Here is a 16,589-nt window from a genome sequence, read left to right on the forward strand (position 1 = left end):
TATCCCTTTGAGCATAGTGAATAATTACACTTTGGACGGTGTATTAATACACCGAGTCACACAAAGATACAGGCATCCTTCCTAACTCAGTTGCCGGAGAGGAAGGAAACCGCTCAGGGTTTTCAACATGAAGCCAATGGTGACTTTAAAACAGTTACAAAGTTTAATGGATGTTATAAGAGAAAACTGACAGATGGATCAACAACATTGTAGTTAATCTACAATACTAATCTCAATGACAGAGTGAAAAGAAGGAAGCCGGTACAGAATATGCTTCCTGTTTGCAATAAGGCACTAAAGTAAAACTGTAAAAAATGTGGCAAAGAAATTAGATGTATGTCCTGAATACAAAGCGCTATTTTGGAGCAAACGATAAAAGAAACAGAATAGAGCTAAGCACAGGCAAAATCCTAGAGGAAAACCTGGTCTGCTTTCCAATAGACCCTGGGAGAGAAATTCACCTTTCAGCAGGACAATAGCCTAAAACACAAGGCCAAATACACACTGGAGTTGCTTACGACATCGAATGTTTTCGAGTGACCTAGTTACAGTTTTGACTTGTATTGGCTTGACTTGGCATGACTTGAAAATTACTGTCTAGCAATGATCAACATCCAACTTGACAGAGCTTGAATAATAAAAAAAAATGTAATGTGCAAATATTGTACAATCCAGGTGTGCTAAATTCTTAGAGACTGACCCAGAAAGACTCACAGCTGTAATCTCTGCCAAAGGTTTCTGTGTTTCATTTTCAATAAATGTGGCAAACATTTCTAAAAACATATTTCACTTTGTCATTATGGCGTATTGTGTGTAGATGGTTGGGTAAGAAATCCATTTTGAATTCAGGCTGTAACACGACAACATTTGGAATAAGTCAAGGGGTATAAATACTTTCTGAAGGCGCTGTAAACACACACACATACACACAGACATTCCTGCAGACATACCCAATCACAGCTGCATCGTCAAAATGAGTGTGTGTGTAGGCATACATATGACACGTACTCACTCACTCAGTCCCTCACTCACACACTCACACATACATGAGCCTCACATTTATGCCTATAACAAGTCGTATAGAGGTTTGTGAGTTGTGTTATTGCATTCTACATAGCTTATCCTTCCTCCAAAGGCAAATGGACTATATTGATGTGTCCCAGTGCCATCAGTCAAAGTTAACTCCCCTCATCAGACATGCCTTTGTCTTCATCTAACACGCTATATTAAACCTATTGATTTGATAATGTTCTTTTTGTACTCAATGTGATTCATGCAGCTGGAGGGAAATCAATTTCTCAGTCTCTTTCCCCTCTCCATCTTGCTCCATCTCTTCTGTCCTCTACTTCCTATCATTCTATCTCTCTGAGTCTGTTATGATTGTGGCTTTGTCATAGTGATTTCAGACTTGGTTAGGGCTGTGATCTGTGGCTGGTGGTGTGGATTGATATAGCTATGGATAGACACTACACATTAGGCACAGATCTAGGGTCAGTCTACCCTTCTCAAATCCATTTGGGAAAATGCACAATACTGACCTTAGATCAATGTCTGAACCTAAAGTCATCTGGGCCTGGTCTCTTGTTTAGTGAACGTCATAGACGCGGAAACTTTCAAAATATGAGCCGAACCAAGACTAAACCGTCTTATCCAGAACTGTAATATTGATGCACACACAACCAATTCTCCCAGGAAATTGGTTCTCAGAGAACTGATATACCATGGGCTGGGTGGATGCAGATGGTTTGAAATGGCTGAACGCTATTTGTTTCCTACTATTTCCCCTTGCAGACTCAAGCCAAACAAAGACACTCCAGAAGCTCCAGGGATGCTTTCAGGATGATAGGAACATATGGTAATGTGTCTGCTTCCCCTGAGGGACTAGGCAGCAGGCGTTATCAACGAGAGGTGTTGAGATAGCATCAACCACTGGGCTAGAATTGACAGGGCATGTTGACAGTTGTTAAACCAGCCCCTCATACAATTGTCATATTCATTAGCTGAGGGGCTTGATTGTTCCTCCTAAATAAGACGTATTATTCATTGCTCTCTCTCTCTCTCTCTCTCTCTCTCTCTCTTTACTCTAATGTTAATACTCAGAAATAACTCATCTGCTGTTGCAGTACAGGACGTTGTATTAGGGACGTGCTTGGTTGGTGAAAGGTGAAGGTTAACATAGCATAAATGGCCCATTCTATATATTTAACTTCAACCTGCAACGTTAAGCAGTTTGGGCCTCTATATCCCCACTAAGCACACCAAACGGTTTCTGTACAAGAGGGTGGACAGTAACTCTCTAGAGATCCCTCATAGGTGAAAGGTGATTGGCTTTCGCCCCATATCACTCAGCGGTGGAGGCGGGCATTGTTGCCCTGGCTCCCAATTCCCTTTAGGAGTGACCCCTATGAAATCCATCATTAAGATAGACTGCATGTCCCATCTTCTTTAAATAGAGGTTATTGGGTTAATCCAGCGTGTTAATAAACGCTTAATAGCTCTACAGAGTGTGGACACGGAGAGGAGCAGGTACCTCCTCTCATCTTGCCACCTCTCATTGATATTTATGACGCTCCCGCTCTCCATTCCTGATTAATCCACTTGATATTTGGGTGCAGATCCGTAAATCTCCTGTCTGCCTCTGAGGAGGACGGAGAGAGGAGAAAGAGGGAGTGGCAGAGTGTGACAAGACTGTAGACTCAGAGATTAGATGGAAAACACACAGCAAAGCCCCGGCTATGGGCGCCCCAAATCTTAGCATTTCCTAGCAGAAGCAGCCGCAGCAGCACACAAAAGATACTAGCCAGACACTGCCAGATATGCTCACAAACACACACACAGCTTAATAAGAAGATGTGTATTTAGCGGGGACGCTAGTTATTGAAGTGCTGACGATTATGATCCCCTCTCTGAATGTGGTGGTGAGAGACAGCGAGTCACAGATTAGCATGGGGAAAATAAAACTTCTGCTTAATTCCCTCGGAGGGGTTCAAAGGTTTTCCCTGGCTCTCTGAGAGCTGCGTCTTTACCCTCCAAATGGGACATGAAGTTGTCAGAGGGAGAAAAAACATTGCCAAGCATTAATGGGGCCCTTTTCTATAATGCCAGAGATTACGAGTCAAATAAATATCAAAGTCATTCAAGATGTATTTGCACAGCTCCGTTTATGCAGTCTTTGATCTTAAAAAAACTAGCTCTCACAGTCCCACATCAGAATGAGACGTTCGTCTATGTTTCTGAAACGTCAAATTTCTAAGTTGTTGCAAACATCACATTTCAAAGTGTTTATGGTTTCGTTTAGGCATTAACTCCGAAATCTTAAGGTTAGGCATTAACTCCGAATGGTTAAGGTAAGGGTTAAAGTTTGGAAAACCTACCTGAAGGTAACAGTGCTCACTGTTGCCCCTAGTGGCCGGTTTCCACGTCATCACCCGATGTCCTCAGATTTGGATGGACGTCGACTACTGACTTGTATCACGGGTGACCTGGTTGCTCAAGAAAGAGGCGGATCCAGGCTTAATAAACCATGGTGACGGCAATTAGACTGAAGAACTAGCAATGGTTTCATAATTTGCCACATTGAGGCATCAGGGGTGCGTGTGAGTCAGAGATATCAATATGGTTCCCCCTAAGCAATGATCCAAGGTCCGTTTTTGTGTTTGTCCTGCTAATGGATAAGGCCAGGGCCTTTTCACTGGTAGAGCCATCTCTGTCTGCTCCAATGACTGTACTGTGTATGTCTGCTCTCACAGTCTTCTGGGAAGCGGGACTAAACTGAATCTGACATTAGTGACAGAGCAGGTGTGGCGTGTGGCACACCCAAAGCAGCAGCCCTTCCCTTCTGTTCGGGTTGTGTCAAGCACAGTGACGCCCTTGAACACCACAACATCACTCTTTCCTTCCATCCTCTCCCTCCTCCATCCCCCCATCACTCAGCCCCCCTCTAGCAGATTGCCACAGATGGAAAGTGGAGCAGAGCGGACCTGATGGCATCTGTGTGGGGTTGCTCTTGCCATAACCCTTCCACACACACACACACACACACACACACACACACACACACACACACACACACACACACACACACACACACACACACACACACACACACACACACACACACACACACACACACACACACACACACACACACTCTCTCTTTTCCTTCTCTGCCTCCTCAATGACCAGGCACAACTATACACACAGACGCCATGCAGGCATGGTCAGCCAACCTCTACCTGAAGCTATGGAGTCACCAGAAATGATTGGAGGTGATATCGTAGGTTACAGTTTCTTCTGAACTTTTAATATCTACTGTACACACAGACAGAACAACATATAGGCTACGGCAGCAATAAATCAGGTCTTATGGGTTTCCTTCTCTTACCTGTCGGATGTTGCAGAATGATATTACTCTGCGATCACTCTGACCCTGGATGATAGAGAATCTGTTGCGTTTGGAAAAATGTAACTTTTCTGACAAGAACACTGAACACAAGGCCGGATGCCTTTCCAGATTACAGCTCTGATTGCAGACAGATAGTGATGAATTGGTGTTTATATTGTACCGAAGCCATTCTGGAGGCAGACTGCCTAGCAAACTGCTGTGTCATTTAATCTCTGTAATATGGGTATCGGGGCAGAGGGGAAATTGGAATGGAATCTGAGAGCATGTGGAGCATAGAGATCCTATTAAATTACTAGAAGGGCTATGTCATCAACCCTCAAAGTTCCAGAATGGGGTAAAAATGGCAGCCATTGTGCTCAGGGAGAAATCCAAAACCAGTCTAATTGGAATGAATGGCAGAAGAAGCATAGGTGATGCATTTCCTGATTTTACTTAAGGAAGAAAATGAAAGTAAGTCATGCGATATATCACAAATTGTGTAATAGAAATATTGTCAACCTAAAATATTGTGATATATCGTTATAGATACAGTTTATTAGGGTTTCATACCAATTGTCTCCATAAAATATATGTAAACAGACCATAAATGTCTCAATTCTTCTTTTCTTGGAAAGCTGTGTGTTATTACATGATACAATATCAGTACTTGTTGCATTTACAACTTGTCTAAGTCCTATCATCAACTGATTTCAACCATAGATGTGGTAAAGAGGTCAATGGAACTTGACCAAAACAATGGAAATATGCCATGGAAACACGTGGGGGAAAGATGCTGTTGTGGCAAGATCCTGAATTTCCTCATTGACCAACCAGCAAAACGTGCTTACATTTAGGCTATTATTTTTTGTGCATTTCAGACTATGTTGAAGTAAAAATTGGTGTACAATGCCTGTATGGATGTCAACCCCAATACATGTTCATGTCATCAACTGCATTACAGTTAAAAACGACTTTGACTACCAACCATGGCCGGCCTACCACATTTGAGGCCCCTAGGGCACCTACCTCCAGAAAACAGCTAACTTCCTGCATTTTAACACATTTTACGATGGGTCAGAGAGTAAAATGTGCAGTTTTATAATGCTGTTCTACACATTTTGACATGAAGCTGAGAGATAATTGTGCAGCTTTAAAGCAAATTGCCTGCAATTCGAAACATTTTGTCATTTTGCACATCAACTTGGTACTGGTACCCTGTGTATACAGCCAAGTTATCAATACTCATTGTGTAGTTATCCTTGTGTTATTATTTATCTATTATTTCTCTCTGCATTGTTGGGAAAGGCCTGTAAGTAAGCATTTCACTGTTATTTGTTAATATGTTGCTGTTTTTTTGGTTGGGGGCCCCCTGGAGGTTGGGCTTTACAATCGTTTACTAAAAGACTTAGAAATCTATTTCAAATTACAAAAAATAAAATGACAGTAAGGATCTGCCCACCGTGCCCGTTCGGTAATCCGTCCCTGCTACCATCACCACTTTCTCTTTGTTAGCTATGTTACCAACTTATATGGGACTTAGCATTTAGCAGTCACTTTTTCTAAACCTGAAAAGGGACAACTTCTAAATGTTATGCAGTGAAAACAGCCAAATAAATCCACGCCTGACTTTAGTAACGACATTGTGGGCCTGTTACAAAACATCAATCATGACGGATTTGAGGAATATCCACTTTGTTCGATCAAATTTGTTGAATGTGCGCAAACCTGGTGTCCTTCTTCTATCCCCCACTGGTCTTTGTTGTATTGACTTCTTTACCTCATTTATTGTATGACTGTGGATTGACTGCATTGTTTGAATTGAATGTTGACATATTGGCAGTTAATTTGAAAAATGTATGGCATCATTTCAACTAAAGCTGTCTTGCTAGCTAGTTAACAAACATACATTGTTTTACACCATATCTTATCACAGCACTGGCAAACCATCGTTGACCAACTCCCTGACAAAATGGCTGACCTTTGACCCCGTCATAAGAAGGTTCATGTCCATTCTAGTATTTTCATTCCTAATTCTATGATGTGGAGGGGGCAGAGGGTTTGTGTGTGTGTGCGTGCGTGCGTGCTTGCACGAGTGTGTTGTATGTGTGCACATCATTTCAATTCAACTGAATAGCAGAGCTTAAATTCTGTGATTGAGTGTACAAAACATTAGGAACACCTGTTCTTTCCGTGAGATAGACTGACCAGGTGAATACAGCCGAAAGCTATGATCCTTTATTGATGTCACTTGTTAAATCCACTTAAATAAGTGTAGATGAAGGGGAGGAGACAGGTTAAAGAAAGATTTTTTAAGCCTTAAGACATTTGTCTATGTGTGTCATTCAGAGGGTGAATGGGCAAGACAAAAGTTTTAAGTGCGTTTGAACAGAATACGGTAGTAGGTGCCAGTTGCACCGGTTGTGTCAAGAACTGCAACTCTGCTGGGTTTTTCACGCTCAATAGTTTCCCATGTGTATCAAGAACAGTCTCCCACCCAAAGGACATCAAACCAACTTGACACAACTGTTGGAAACATTGGAGTCAACGTCAACATGGGCCAGCATCCCGTTGAAATGTTTCGTCATATTATACCCGATGAATTGAGGCTGTTCTGAGGGCAAAAGGGGGGGGGGGGGGGGGGTAGAAATATAATTTGTACCAGTACCACTGTGCGTGTATATGTAACTGGTATAGTAATATTGGCCCTTCTCTAGTGAATCAATGCTGTCATCTAGTGGTAAAAAAATGGGCTTGACTTTGGAATAAATACTGTAGATTTTGTAGAACTTTCAACTCCACATTGCTTATAGATTACTTAATTTTTTTATGCAATTGACCCTTTGTGCATACTCAATATTCTGAAGAGGAAATTAGAGGCTCCATAATTGACTAAATCTATCATTCCACCAAACAAACTTTGGTAATGTGATATTGTGACTGGTATTTTAATTTCATGACATTGCTTAGCTAACACAGGGGCCCCACAGGGGTGTGTGCTTAGTCCCTTCCTCTGCTCCCTGTTCTCCCAAGACTGCGTGGCCACGCACCAACACCATCATCAAGTTTGTTGAGGACACAACGGTGGTATGCTTTTTCACAGGTGACGATGATACAGTCTACAGGGAGGAGGTCAATGACAACAACCTCTCCCTCAACGTCAGTAAGACCAAGGAGCTGATCGTGGACTACAGGAGATGGGGGGGGGAGGAGGGGGGCTTCAAGGCTTTAAGTTCCTTGGTGTCCAAATTACTAAGGACTTAAAATGGTCCACACACACACACGAGTACAGTTCTGAAGACTTGCATCAAGTCTGACACCAACAGGCTACTGAACAGCTTCTATCCCCAACCATAAGACTGCTCAATAGCTAACAAAATGGTTACACAGACTATCTGAGTTGACCGTTGTAATTTATTTTGTTTCCATGCACCCTCACAGGACTCCACACACTCATGCACACCGACACTCCAACACACACACACACACACACACACACACACACACACACACACACACACACACACACACACACACACACACACACACACACACACTCTCTCTCTCTCTCACTCACTTAATTTGCTCACACACACAGAACATTGCACACACATTTATACTGACTCTACACACACACAAACATACATACATAGAATCCACATATACGCTGCTGCTACTCAGTGTATCATATATCCTGATGCCTAGTCACCCTGTACATACACTACATGACCAAAAGTATGTGGACACATGCTCATCAGACATCTCATTCCAAAATCAAGAGCATCAATATGGAGTTGTTCCCCCCTTTGCTGCTATAACATCCTCCACTCTTCTTTGAAGGCTTTCGACAAGATGTTGGAACATTTCTGCGGGGACTTGCTTCCATTCAGCCACAAGAGCATTCGGGCACTGATGTTGGGTGATTAGGCCTGGCTCGCAATCGGTGTTCCAATTCATCCCAAAGGTGTTTGATGGGGTTGAGGTCAGGGCACTGTGCAGGCCAGTCAAGTTCTTCCACACCGATCTCGACAAACCATTTCTGTATGGACCTCGCTTTGTGAATGGGGGCATTGTCATGCTGAAACAGAAAAGGGCCTTCCCCAAACTGTTACCACAAAGTTGGACAGAATGGTCTCGTATGTCATTGTATGCTGTATCGTTAACATTTCCCTTCACTGGAACTAAGAGGACTAGCCGAACCATGAGAAACAGCCCTAGACCGTTTTCCTCCTCCACCAAACTTTACAGTTGCTCGATTTTATACACCTGACAGCAACGGTGTGGCTGAAATAGCTGAATCCACTCATTTGAAGGGGTGTCCACATACTTTTGTATATATAGTGTATCTACCGCTATCACTCCAGTATCCCTGCACATTGTAAATATGGTATTGGAACTGACTCTGTATATAGCTTACTTACTTATCATGTTCTTCTTATTTCTTATTTTTATTTATTGTGTGATTTTGTTCTAAGTTATGTTATTTTTAGTACTACAATGATATTGACTACTGCATGGTTGGGTTTAGAGCTAGCAAGAAAGGCATTTCACGTGACATTAACACGTTAAACTACGTTTTCCCCCATCATAGTCACTAAAGAAGTTCAGGAGAACTTTAAATTGAGATGAATAACAAATTAGAATTTTGACTACAAATCCCATATGAACAATTTTGAGATATCACCGCCCATTTTCGTATGATATTGAAATCACTCCAATCACCGTATAGATATCCATGATCAACATGGAGTTTTGACCAACCAGAAATTTTCCTCTGAGTTTCTACGTTTCCAGGAAGTCCCACGTGTGAGCCCCGATCTCACCACGCGAAGCCTATGGAGTGTGGTAGAGAGGAACCGGCAGAAGAGGCAAGTGGACAACGTCATTTCACCGACGACCGAACGAGAGCGGCAGCTGTAGCGCAGAGACCGGAGTGGCTTTGCCCGAGGCAGGTACGGTATCTTCGTCGTTTTTGTAAATTAAAGGGTTTGGAACCGGTTGACATTTGAATGGTTTAACGTTTTCTCGAGGAAGAGAGTTGAAACTAGGTCGGGTTGCGACGTTAGACAATGAATAGGGTGGACACTAGGGCCTGGGAAGAGTGCGAAGGCCTAGTTTTTCCGCGCACTTTACTGACACAGCTGCGGGGTAGAGTCTTTCCTCCCGGTCGGTCCACCACACTGGTCAGGTCCCTCTCGGACACCCGCTTCTAGCTCAGAGAGGTAGACACACAACTGTCACCCTGGCAACCTAAAATCCGGTCACTGAACCTTGTGAAGTTAGCTAAATCTATCCTTTGTGTTCGCGGCTGATGCAACGTTAAGCCAGCTAGTTGATGTTCTTCTCTTTCAGGTGCTGAAGCGATTACAGCAGGAAAGATGGCGGACGACCCTAACGCAGCGGACAGGAACGTGGAGATATGGAAAATCAAGAAGTTGATTAAAAGTTTGGAAGCTGCCCGAGGGTAAGTGGTTGAAACGGGCACACGATACAGGACGTCTCGCTGGGTGTCGGAGGGGTGGTGGGAGACGGAGATATGCAGACCTGAATGGACAGCTGGATAGGCGAGGACGAATTTTGGGAGTGGTACTAGCTAGCCAGTTAACGTACTATTAACACAGTCAACATTGGAAATGACGTTAGTTCCTACCAATATTCGATTTTTGTCGTATAATTAATATGATGCCATTCGTGTTGTTTGTAGCTAGCTCGGTTACTTGTTGTGTGTGTTTATGTCCGGGTTAGTTAGCCAGTTAGCTACATGTTAGCTGAAAATGCCGGCTTCTGTGGATGGGATCTTTAGAACAGCGGGGACGTTTGTATATCACACTGACGACTAGGTACTTTGACTAAGACAATACAGTATACACTAGCGTTTTCAATTCTATTGGGTTGCATAAAAACAGTCATTGGGAAGCCAGAAGTTAAATTCAATTTCAACTTAGCTGCTAGTACTGTGGCAGTGGGCAGGACGGTGGGTCATTATGATGGGGGTTTGAGAGAAAATATCTACAGGATCGTATTAATATTTAACAGACTTGCCAAACGCGGGTCGGTTGTAGACCCACTTCCTCTCTATACATCATGTCAAAAATAAAAGTCCCCAGCAAGTTGTCTTTTTTGGCCACATGTGGTGCCACTGGCACAGTAAGTTGAAACACAATTGTATTTAACTTAACGTTAGCTTCCCATGGAATGCCTTTGTGCAACCCAGTACAGTTGCACCTAACTGACACCAGTATGTTCCCATATGCTGCAATAGATAAAGCAGTTGTTAGCTATGTTGGCTTGCTTTCAAGATACAGCATTGGGCATGTCTTGTATTTGGGAGTGGAAGGCTTAAAGCTACAGTGTGTTTGAGTAGCAAGCAGCAGGCACACGACTGCCATTTCCTATTCCTTTGTTGACAATGTGTGTAGTTAGCTAGCGGTCATACATATTCATTTAGATAAGTAGTTGATAAAGCTAGCTACGTAGCTTACTCGGCAGTGTGACTAGGCAAATGGGACCGCTTTGGCCCCAACGTGTTCTTATTGTCCACTGGCACAGAATCTTCTGCTACATACACATACGGTTGACAATTTGGCCTATATTCACTAACCAGCTACCTGTATGTATGCAGCGTCAACGTGTATGGCTCGCTGGTTTGCCATTAACTGGTAGTGAATGTGGCACGGTGGGGGTTTAGCGCAGTTGTTGGTGTCAAGGACAGAACTCGTTGTTCTGTATGGGAACTGTGTGCCCCTCCCATTTCAGACACTAATGTTTGGTGTCAGACCTGTTTTAATGTTGAGGTGTGTGTTACACAAGGGTAGATATGGGTCAGGTAATATTAGAGAATGATTGGGGGGGGTTGATGGGTGGCAGATTTGTTTTGATTATGAGAGCATATTCATTCCTTTCTTTCGGAGATTGATATGACTAAGACAGTTACATAAACGCACACTTTCAAGGTTGTGTAAATACACTATCTGTCCCTCTCTCCTCAGTAATGGAACCAGTATGATCTCGCTGATCATTCCCCCTAAGGACCAGATCTCCAGAGTGGCCAAGATGTTAGCTGATGAGTTTGGGACGGCCTCCAACATCAAGAGCAGGGTCAACAGGCTCTCTGTGCTCGGGGCCATTACCTCTGTACAGCAGAGACTAAAGCTATACAATAAGGGTGAGTGATTTGTGTTCAAATGGAACTAAGTGTGTCGTCATGTATCTGTGCTAGGAGCCTTGACCTCCTCATAGACATCCTTGCTGTAGCTTTGGAGTCCACTGTCTCTCTTTCTTGTTAGTTGTGTATATTTCTTAAGGGTCACTGGGTCTTGCCTGTGTTGACTGTTAAGTCCTGTCTCTCTCCTGCAGTGCCCCCTAATGGCCTGGTGGTGTACTGTGGGACCATTGTGACAGATGAGGGCAAAGAGAAGAAAGTCAACATAGACTTTGAGCCTTTTAAACCCATCAACACCTCTCTGTACCTATGTGACAACAAGTTCCACACTGAGGTAGGAGCTCTACATATGTACAGACTCCTTGACTTTTTCCACATTTTGTTACGTTACAGCCTTATTCTAAAATGGATTACATTGTTTTTTTCCCTTTCAATCTACACGCAATACCCCATAATGACAAAGCAAAAATACGTTTTTAGAATTTTTGCTTATTTATAAATAAAAAAAACATCTCATTTACATAAGTATTCAGACCCTTTACTCAGTACTTCGTTGAAGCACCTTTGGCAGCGATTACAGCCTTGAGTCTTCTTGGGTATGACGCTACAAGCTTGACACACCTGTATTTGGGAAGTTTCTCTCATTCTTTCTGCAGATCCTATCAAGCACTGTCAGGTTGGATGGGGAGTGTTGCTGCACCGCTATTTTCACGTCTCTCCAGAGATGTTTGGTCGGGTTCAAGTCTGGGCTCTGGCTGGGCCACTCAAGGACATTCAGGGACTTGTTGAAGCCACTCCTGAGTTGTCTTGGCTGTGTGCTTAGGGTTATTGTCCTGTTGGAAGGTGAAGCTTCGCCCCAGTCTGAGGACCTGAGTGCTCTGGAGCAGGTTTTCATTAAGGATCTCTCTGTAATTTGCTCCGTTCATCTTTCCCTCGATCCTGCTTGTCTCCCAGTCCCTGTCGCTGAAAATCATCCCCACAGCATGATGCTGCCACCACCATGCTTCACTGTAGGGAGGGTGCCAGGTTTCCTCCAGACGTGATGCTTGGCATTCAGGCCAAAGAGTTCAAACTTGGTTTCATCAGACCAGAGGATCTTGTTTCTCATGGTCTGAGAGTCTTTAGGTACCTTTTGTCAAACTCCAAGCAGGCTGTCATGTGCCTTTTACTGAAGTGTGGCTTCCGGCTGGCCACTCTACCATAAAGGCCTGATTGGTGGAGTGCTGCAGAGATGGTTGTCTTTCTGGAAGGTTCTCCCATCTCCACAGAGGAACTCTAGAGCTCTGTCAGAGTGACCATCGGGTTCTTGGTCACCTCCCTGACCAAGGCCCGTCTCCCCCGATTGCTCAGTTTGGCCGGGCGGCCAGCTCTAAGAAGTCTTGGTGGTTCCAAACTTCTTCCATTTAAGAATGATGGAGGCCACGGTGTTCTTGGGGACCTTAAATGCTGCATAAATGTTTTCATACCCGTCCCCAGAGCTGTGCCACGACACAATCCTGTCTCGGAGCTCTACGGACAATTCCTTCGACCTCATGGCTTGATTTTTGCTCCAACATGCACTGTGGGACCTTATATCAGGGGTGGGAACTCCAGTCCTCAGGGGCCTGATTGGCGCCACACTTTTTCTCCATCCCTAGCAAACAGCTAATCAAATTGCATTCTAAACTGACGATCATGATTAGTTGATTATTGGAGTCAGGTGTGTTAGCTGGGGCAAAACTGTGACGCCAATCAGGCCCTCGGACTGGAACTGACCACCCACTGCCTTACATAGACAGCTGTGTGCCTGTCCAATCAATTGAATTTACCACAGGTGGACTCCAATGAAGTTGTAGAAACATCTCAATGATGATCAATGGAAACAGGATGCACCAGAGCTCAAGTTCGAGTCTCATAGCAAAGGGTCTGAATATTTATGCAAGTAAGGTATTTCTGTCTTTTTATTTTTGATAATTGTGCAAAACTGCCAAACCTGTTTGTGCTTTGTAATTATGAGGTATTGTGTGGAGTTTTTATTAATCCATTTTAGAATAAGGCTGTAACGTAACAAAATGTAGAAAAAGTCAGGGGGTCTGAATACTTTCAGAAGGCACTGTATGTCTCCTCTTTGTGGGTGTTTTAATGGCAATGAAGTTGTAATGAAATTGCCCTCTGTCTTTCTTTTTCCCACTCTCCCTTTTACCAGGCGCTGACGGCCCTGCTGTCCGATGACAGTAAGTTTGGTTTCATAGTGATCGATGGTAGCGGGGCTCTCTTCGGGACACTCCAGGGGAACACCAGAGAGGTCCTGCACAAGTTCACAGTGGACCTGCCCAAAAAACATGGTACGCTCCGCTCATTACACAGACGGACATAAGAACAAGAACATTTTGAGATTTTAAATAAAAACAATTGATCAAAAAAAGAAATGTATGTTATCCCCCATCACTACTTTTTTATCCATCTAACGTTCTCTCACTCTGTCAGGCAGAGGAGGTCAGTCTGCTCTGCGGTTTGCCCGTCTGAGGATGGAGAAGAGACACAACTATGTGAGGAAGGTGGCTGAGACAGCTGTCCAGCTCTATGTGTCCAACGACAAGGTCAACGTGGCCGGAATGGTCCTAGCAGGGTCTGCCGACTTCAAGACTGAGCTCAGCCAGTCCGACATGTTTGACCCTGTAAGTGTGTGTTTGAGATTATCCATGGTTTATGCTGCACCAATCTTTACTGTGATCAGTCAATCCTCTGTCAGACTGATGCTTTTGGTGCAATTCCTCTCATGGATTTGCTCATCCTTAGTGACAGTGCATAGCACTGCACACTAACCCCTGGTTTGTGTGTGTGCGCGTGCGCGCAGAGGTTACAGGCGAAGATTCTGAAGCTGGTGGACATCTCGTACGGAGGAGAGAACGGCTTCAACCAGGCCATCGAGCTGTCGGCAGAGGTCCTCTCCAACGTCAAGTTCATCCAGGAAAAGAAGCTCATAGGTGTGTGTTTGTGGCACATGTTGAGGTTAGATTTTGGGTTATCCCAGCGAATGTTTGCCTGTGCCTGCGTTTGCCCGGTGTGTTTGTTCGGGTTAGTGAAGATTGTGAATGATGATGATGATGAGTGATAATGATGATTGCTACCCCATTTCCATCCCCCAGTCACTCATTCTTTTTTTATTTGACCCTTTATCCCCCCCCCCCCCCCCCCCCTTCATTTTCTCTCTGGCTGCAGGGCGGTACTTTGATGAGATCAGTCAGGACACGGGGAAGTACTGTTTTGGGGTGGAGGACACACTCAAAGCCCTGGAGATGGGAGCTGTGGAGATCCTCATCGTCTATGAGAACCTGGACACCATGCGTTACATCCTTCGCCTGCACGGGGCCGAGAGCATTGGAACAGAGAACGGTACACACACAGACACGCTCCCCATGTGCAGTATGTCGTCTTGCTCCGTGAAGTAGAACAACTGAGTAGAGAATGCTGAAGGCACACTCCCTTTTCACACAAGTGTTTTCTCATTCCCTGTCTCCATTGGCGGTTTGTGTTTCAGATGAGAAGACTCTGTACTTAACACCAGAGCAGGAGAAAGACAAGTCCCACTTCACAGACAAGGAGGTAAATCCCTGTTCTCTATCCCTTGGTGTCATACACACAGTTGCCTGGACAACACTTTCTGTTCCTGAACTCATTTGGGTGGTTCAATTTGTTGATTACTTGTAAACCTTTCTTTGCGCTCTCTGTGTCCATTTGGTGTGTGCACATGTTGACAGACTGGGCAGGACCACGAGCTGATTGAGAGCATGCCTCTGCTGGAGTGGTTCGCCAACAACTACAAGAAGTTTGGAGCCACGCTGGAGATTGTCACAGACAAGAGTCAAGAAGGCTCCCAGTTTGTCAAGGGCTTCGGAGGCATCGGGGGTGAGTCCGCACCAGCCACTTGTTATTATAGGGTTATAACATACACTACCGTTCAACAGTTTGGGGGTCACTTAGAAATGTCCTTGCTTTTGAAAGAAAAGCACTTTTTTGTCCATTTAAAATAACATCAAATTGATCAGAAATACTGTGTAGACATTGCTAATGTTGTAAATGACTATTGTAGCCTAACATTTGTAATGACCCTTCAGTCCAGCAGAAGTCTTCACCTGGATAATTGACTCTTTCTTTCTTTCTCAGGATGCTTGCGGTACAGGGTGGATTTCCAGGCCATAGATTACCAGGCAGAGGACGATGAGTTTTTCGATTTAGATGACTACTAGGTAGTAGGGGACTGAATTGGGGAGAAAGAGGGGAAAAAACCTGCAAGAATGAATGAAGAAATAAGGAAAGAAAAATGACTTATCTTTTGCAGAAAGTGAGAGGGGGAGCTGTACATTCAATTTTAAATGCGTATCCCCCACACACACACACACACACACACTTCCACTAATGCTCACACAGGCTGAAGAGTGAAATTTGATTTCAATCCATAGAGGGACACAACCCTTCCTGAATGAATCCCTGCCTTAGAGTGCTGGTTCCTTCCCCTGGTTGGATTGGAGTTGACTGAAATATTTTTTGTTTGTAGATTTTTCTCCCCTCCATTTTGAATGAACACAACAGCAAGTTCCCAGCAATCCTCACTCGCTGCCACCCACCCCGTCCCCCGGTCCAATTAAGACGGTCTGATGAAGACTGGACTCACTCCTCACATATAGAAAAAAAAAAAAAAAAAGATTATTTCTTCCCCTCATCCTGTCCTTCTCCTCCCTCCTTCCCCCCCTTCAATGCGTAAAAAAAAAAAATTGCATTTCATTTTTTTTATTGGTTCCTGCTGTTGTAATTTTGAGAGCGGGGAGTTTTTTTTTTAATATTTTTTTTTTACCTGGGTTTCTGTAGCGAAAGGGGGTGGAGTATTAAATTTGAACTGCTCAAAACTATTGCTACCTCCTCATCCGCTGTCGTCTACAATCCTGTGGAGAGGCTGGCCTTCCCAGAGCGGCTGGCTCTTCCTGCTTCCCCACCAATGAAAGGTTTCTTTGGCCAATAAGCACCGATGAGTGTGACTGCAGAATGTCTGAATTGTTTTGCTGTAAT

The 16,589-nt window shown here is 44.0% G+C and overlaps 1 protein-coding gene across 3 annotated transcripts; it reads left to right on the top strand.

Moving 5' to 3' along the window:
• The first annotated feature begins 9,178 nt into the window (after positions 1–9,178).
• Positions 9,179–16,432, top strand: LOC100194717 (eukaryotic peptide chain release factor subunit 1). Of its 3 annotated transcripts, none has more exons than XM_014199826.3 (11): positions 9,179–9,333; positions 9,734–9,845; positions 11,371–11,546; positions 11,738–11,877; positions 13,729–13,867; positions 14,010–14,200; positions 14,380–14,509; positions 14,745–14,918; positions 15,064–15,128; positions 15,284–15,431; positions 15,690–16,432. In XM_014199826.3, exons 2-11 carry the CDS (start codon positions 9,760–9,762, stop codon positions 15,770–15,772), a joined length of 1,332 nt encoding a protein of 443 aa, XP_014055301.1. In that variant the 5' UTR covers positions 9,179–9,333; positions 9,734–9,759; the 3' UTR covers positions 15,773–16,432. The 3 variants fall into 3 exon arrangements, with proteins under 3 accessions (XP_014055301.1, XP_014055303.1, XP_014055302.1); XM_014199828.3 differs by having other exon boundaries at positions 9,220–9,329; XM_014199827.3 differs by lacking the exon at positions 9,179–9,333 and adding an exon at positions 9,455–9,603.
• Positions 16,433–16,589: the final 157 nt, after the last annotated feature.

The sequence above is a fragment of the Salmo salar genome, chromosome 05 (assembly GCF_965601325.2).
Source record: "Salmo salar chromosome 05, fSalSal1, whole genome shotgun sequence".
In the NCBI taxonomy this organism is placed as follows: Eukaryota; Metazoa; Chordata; class Actinopteri; order Salmoniformes; family Salmonidae; genus Salmo; species Salmo salar.

What these genes read in the sequence shown, in the direction of transcription:
- LOC100194717 (XM_014199826.3), top strand. Translation starts at nt 9,760, where the DNA reads ATGGCGGACGACCCTAACGCAGCGGACAGGAACGTGGAGATATGGAAA. An exon ending in AGTTTGGAAGCTGCCCGAGG is followed by an intron (nt 9,846 to 11,370) that starts GTAAGTGGTTGA and finishes CTCTCTCCTCAG; the next exon opens with TAATGGAACCAGTATGATCT. An exon ending in CCAGGAAAAGAAGCTCATAG is followed by an intron (nt 14,510 to 14,744) that starts GTGTGTGTTTGT and finishes CTCTGGCTGCAG; the next exon opens with GGCGGTACTTTGATGAGATC.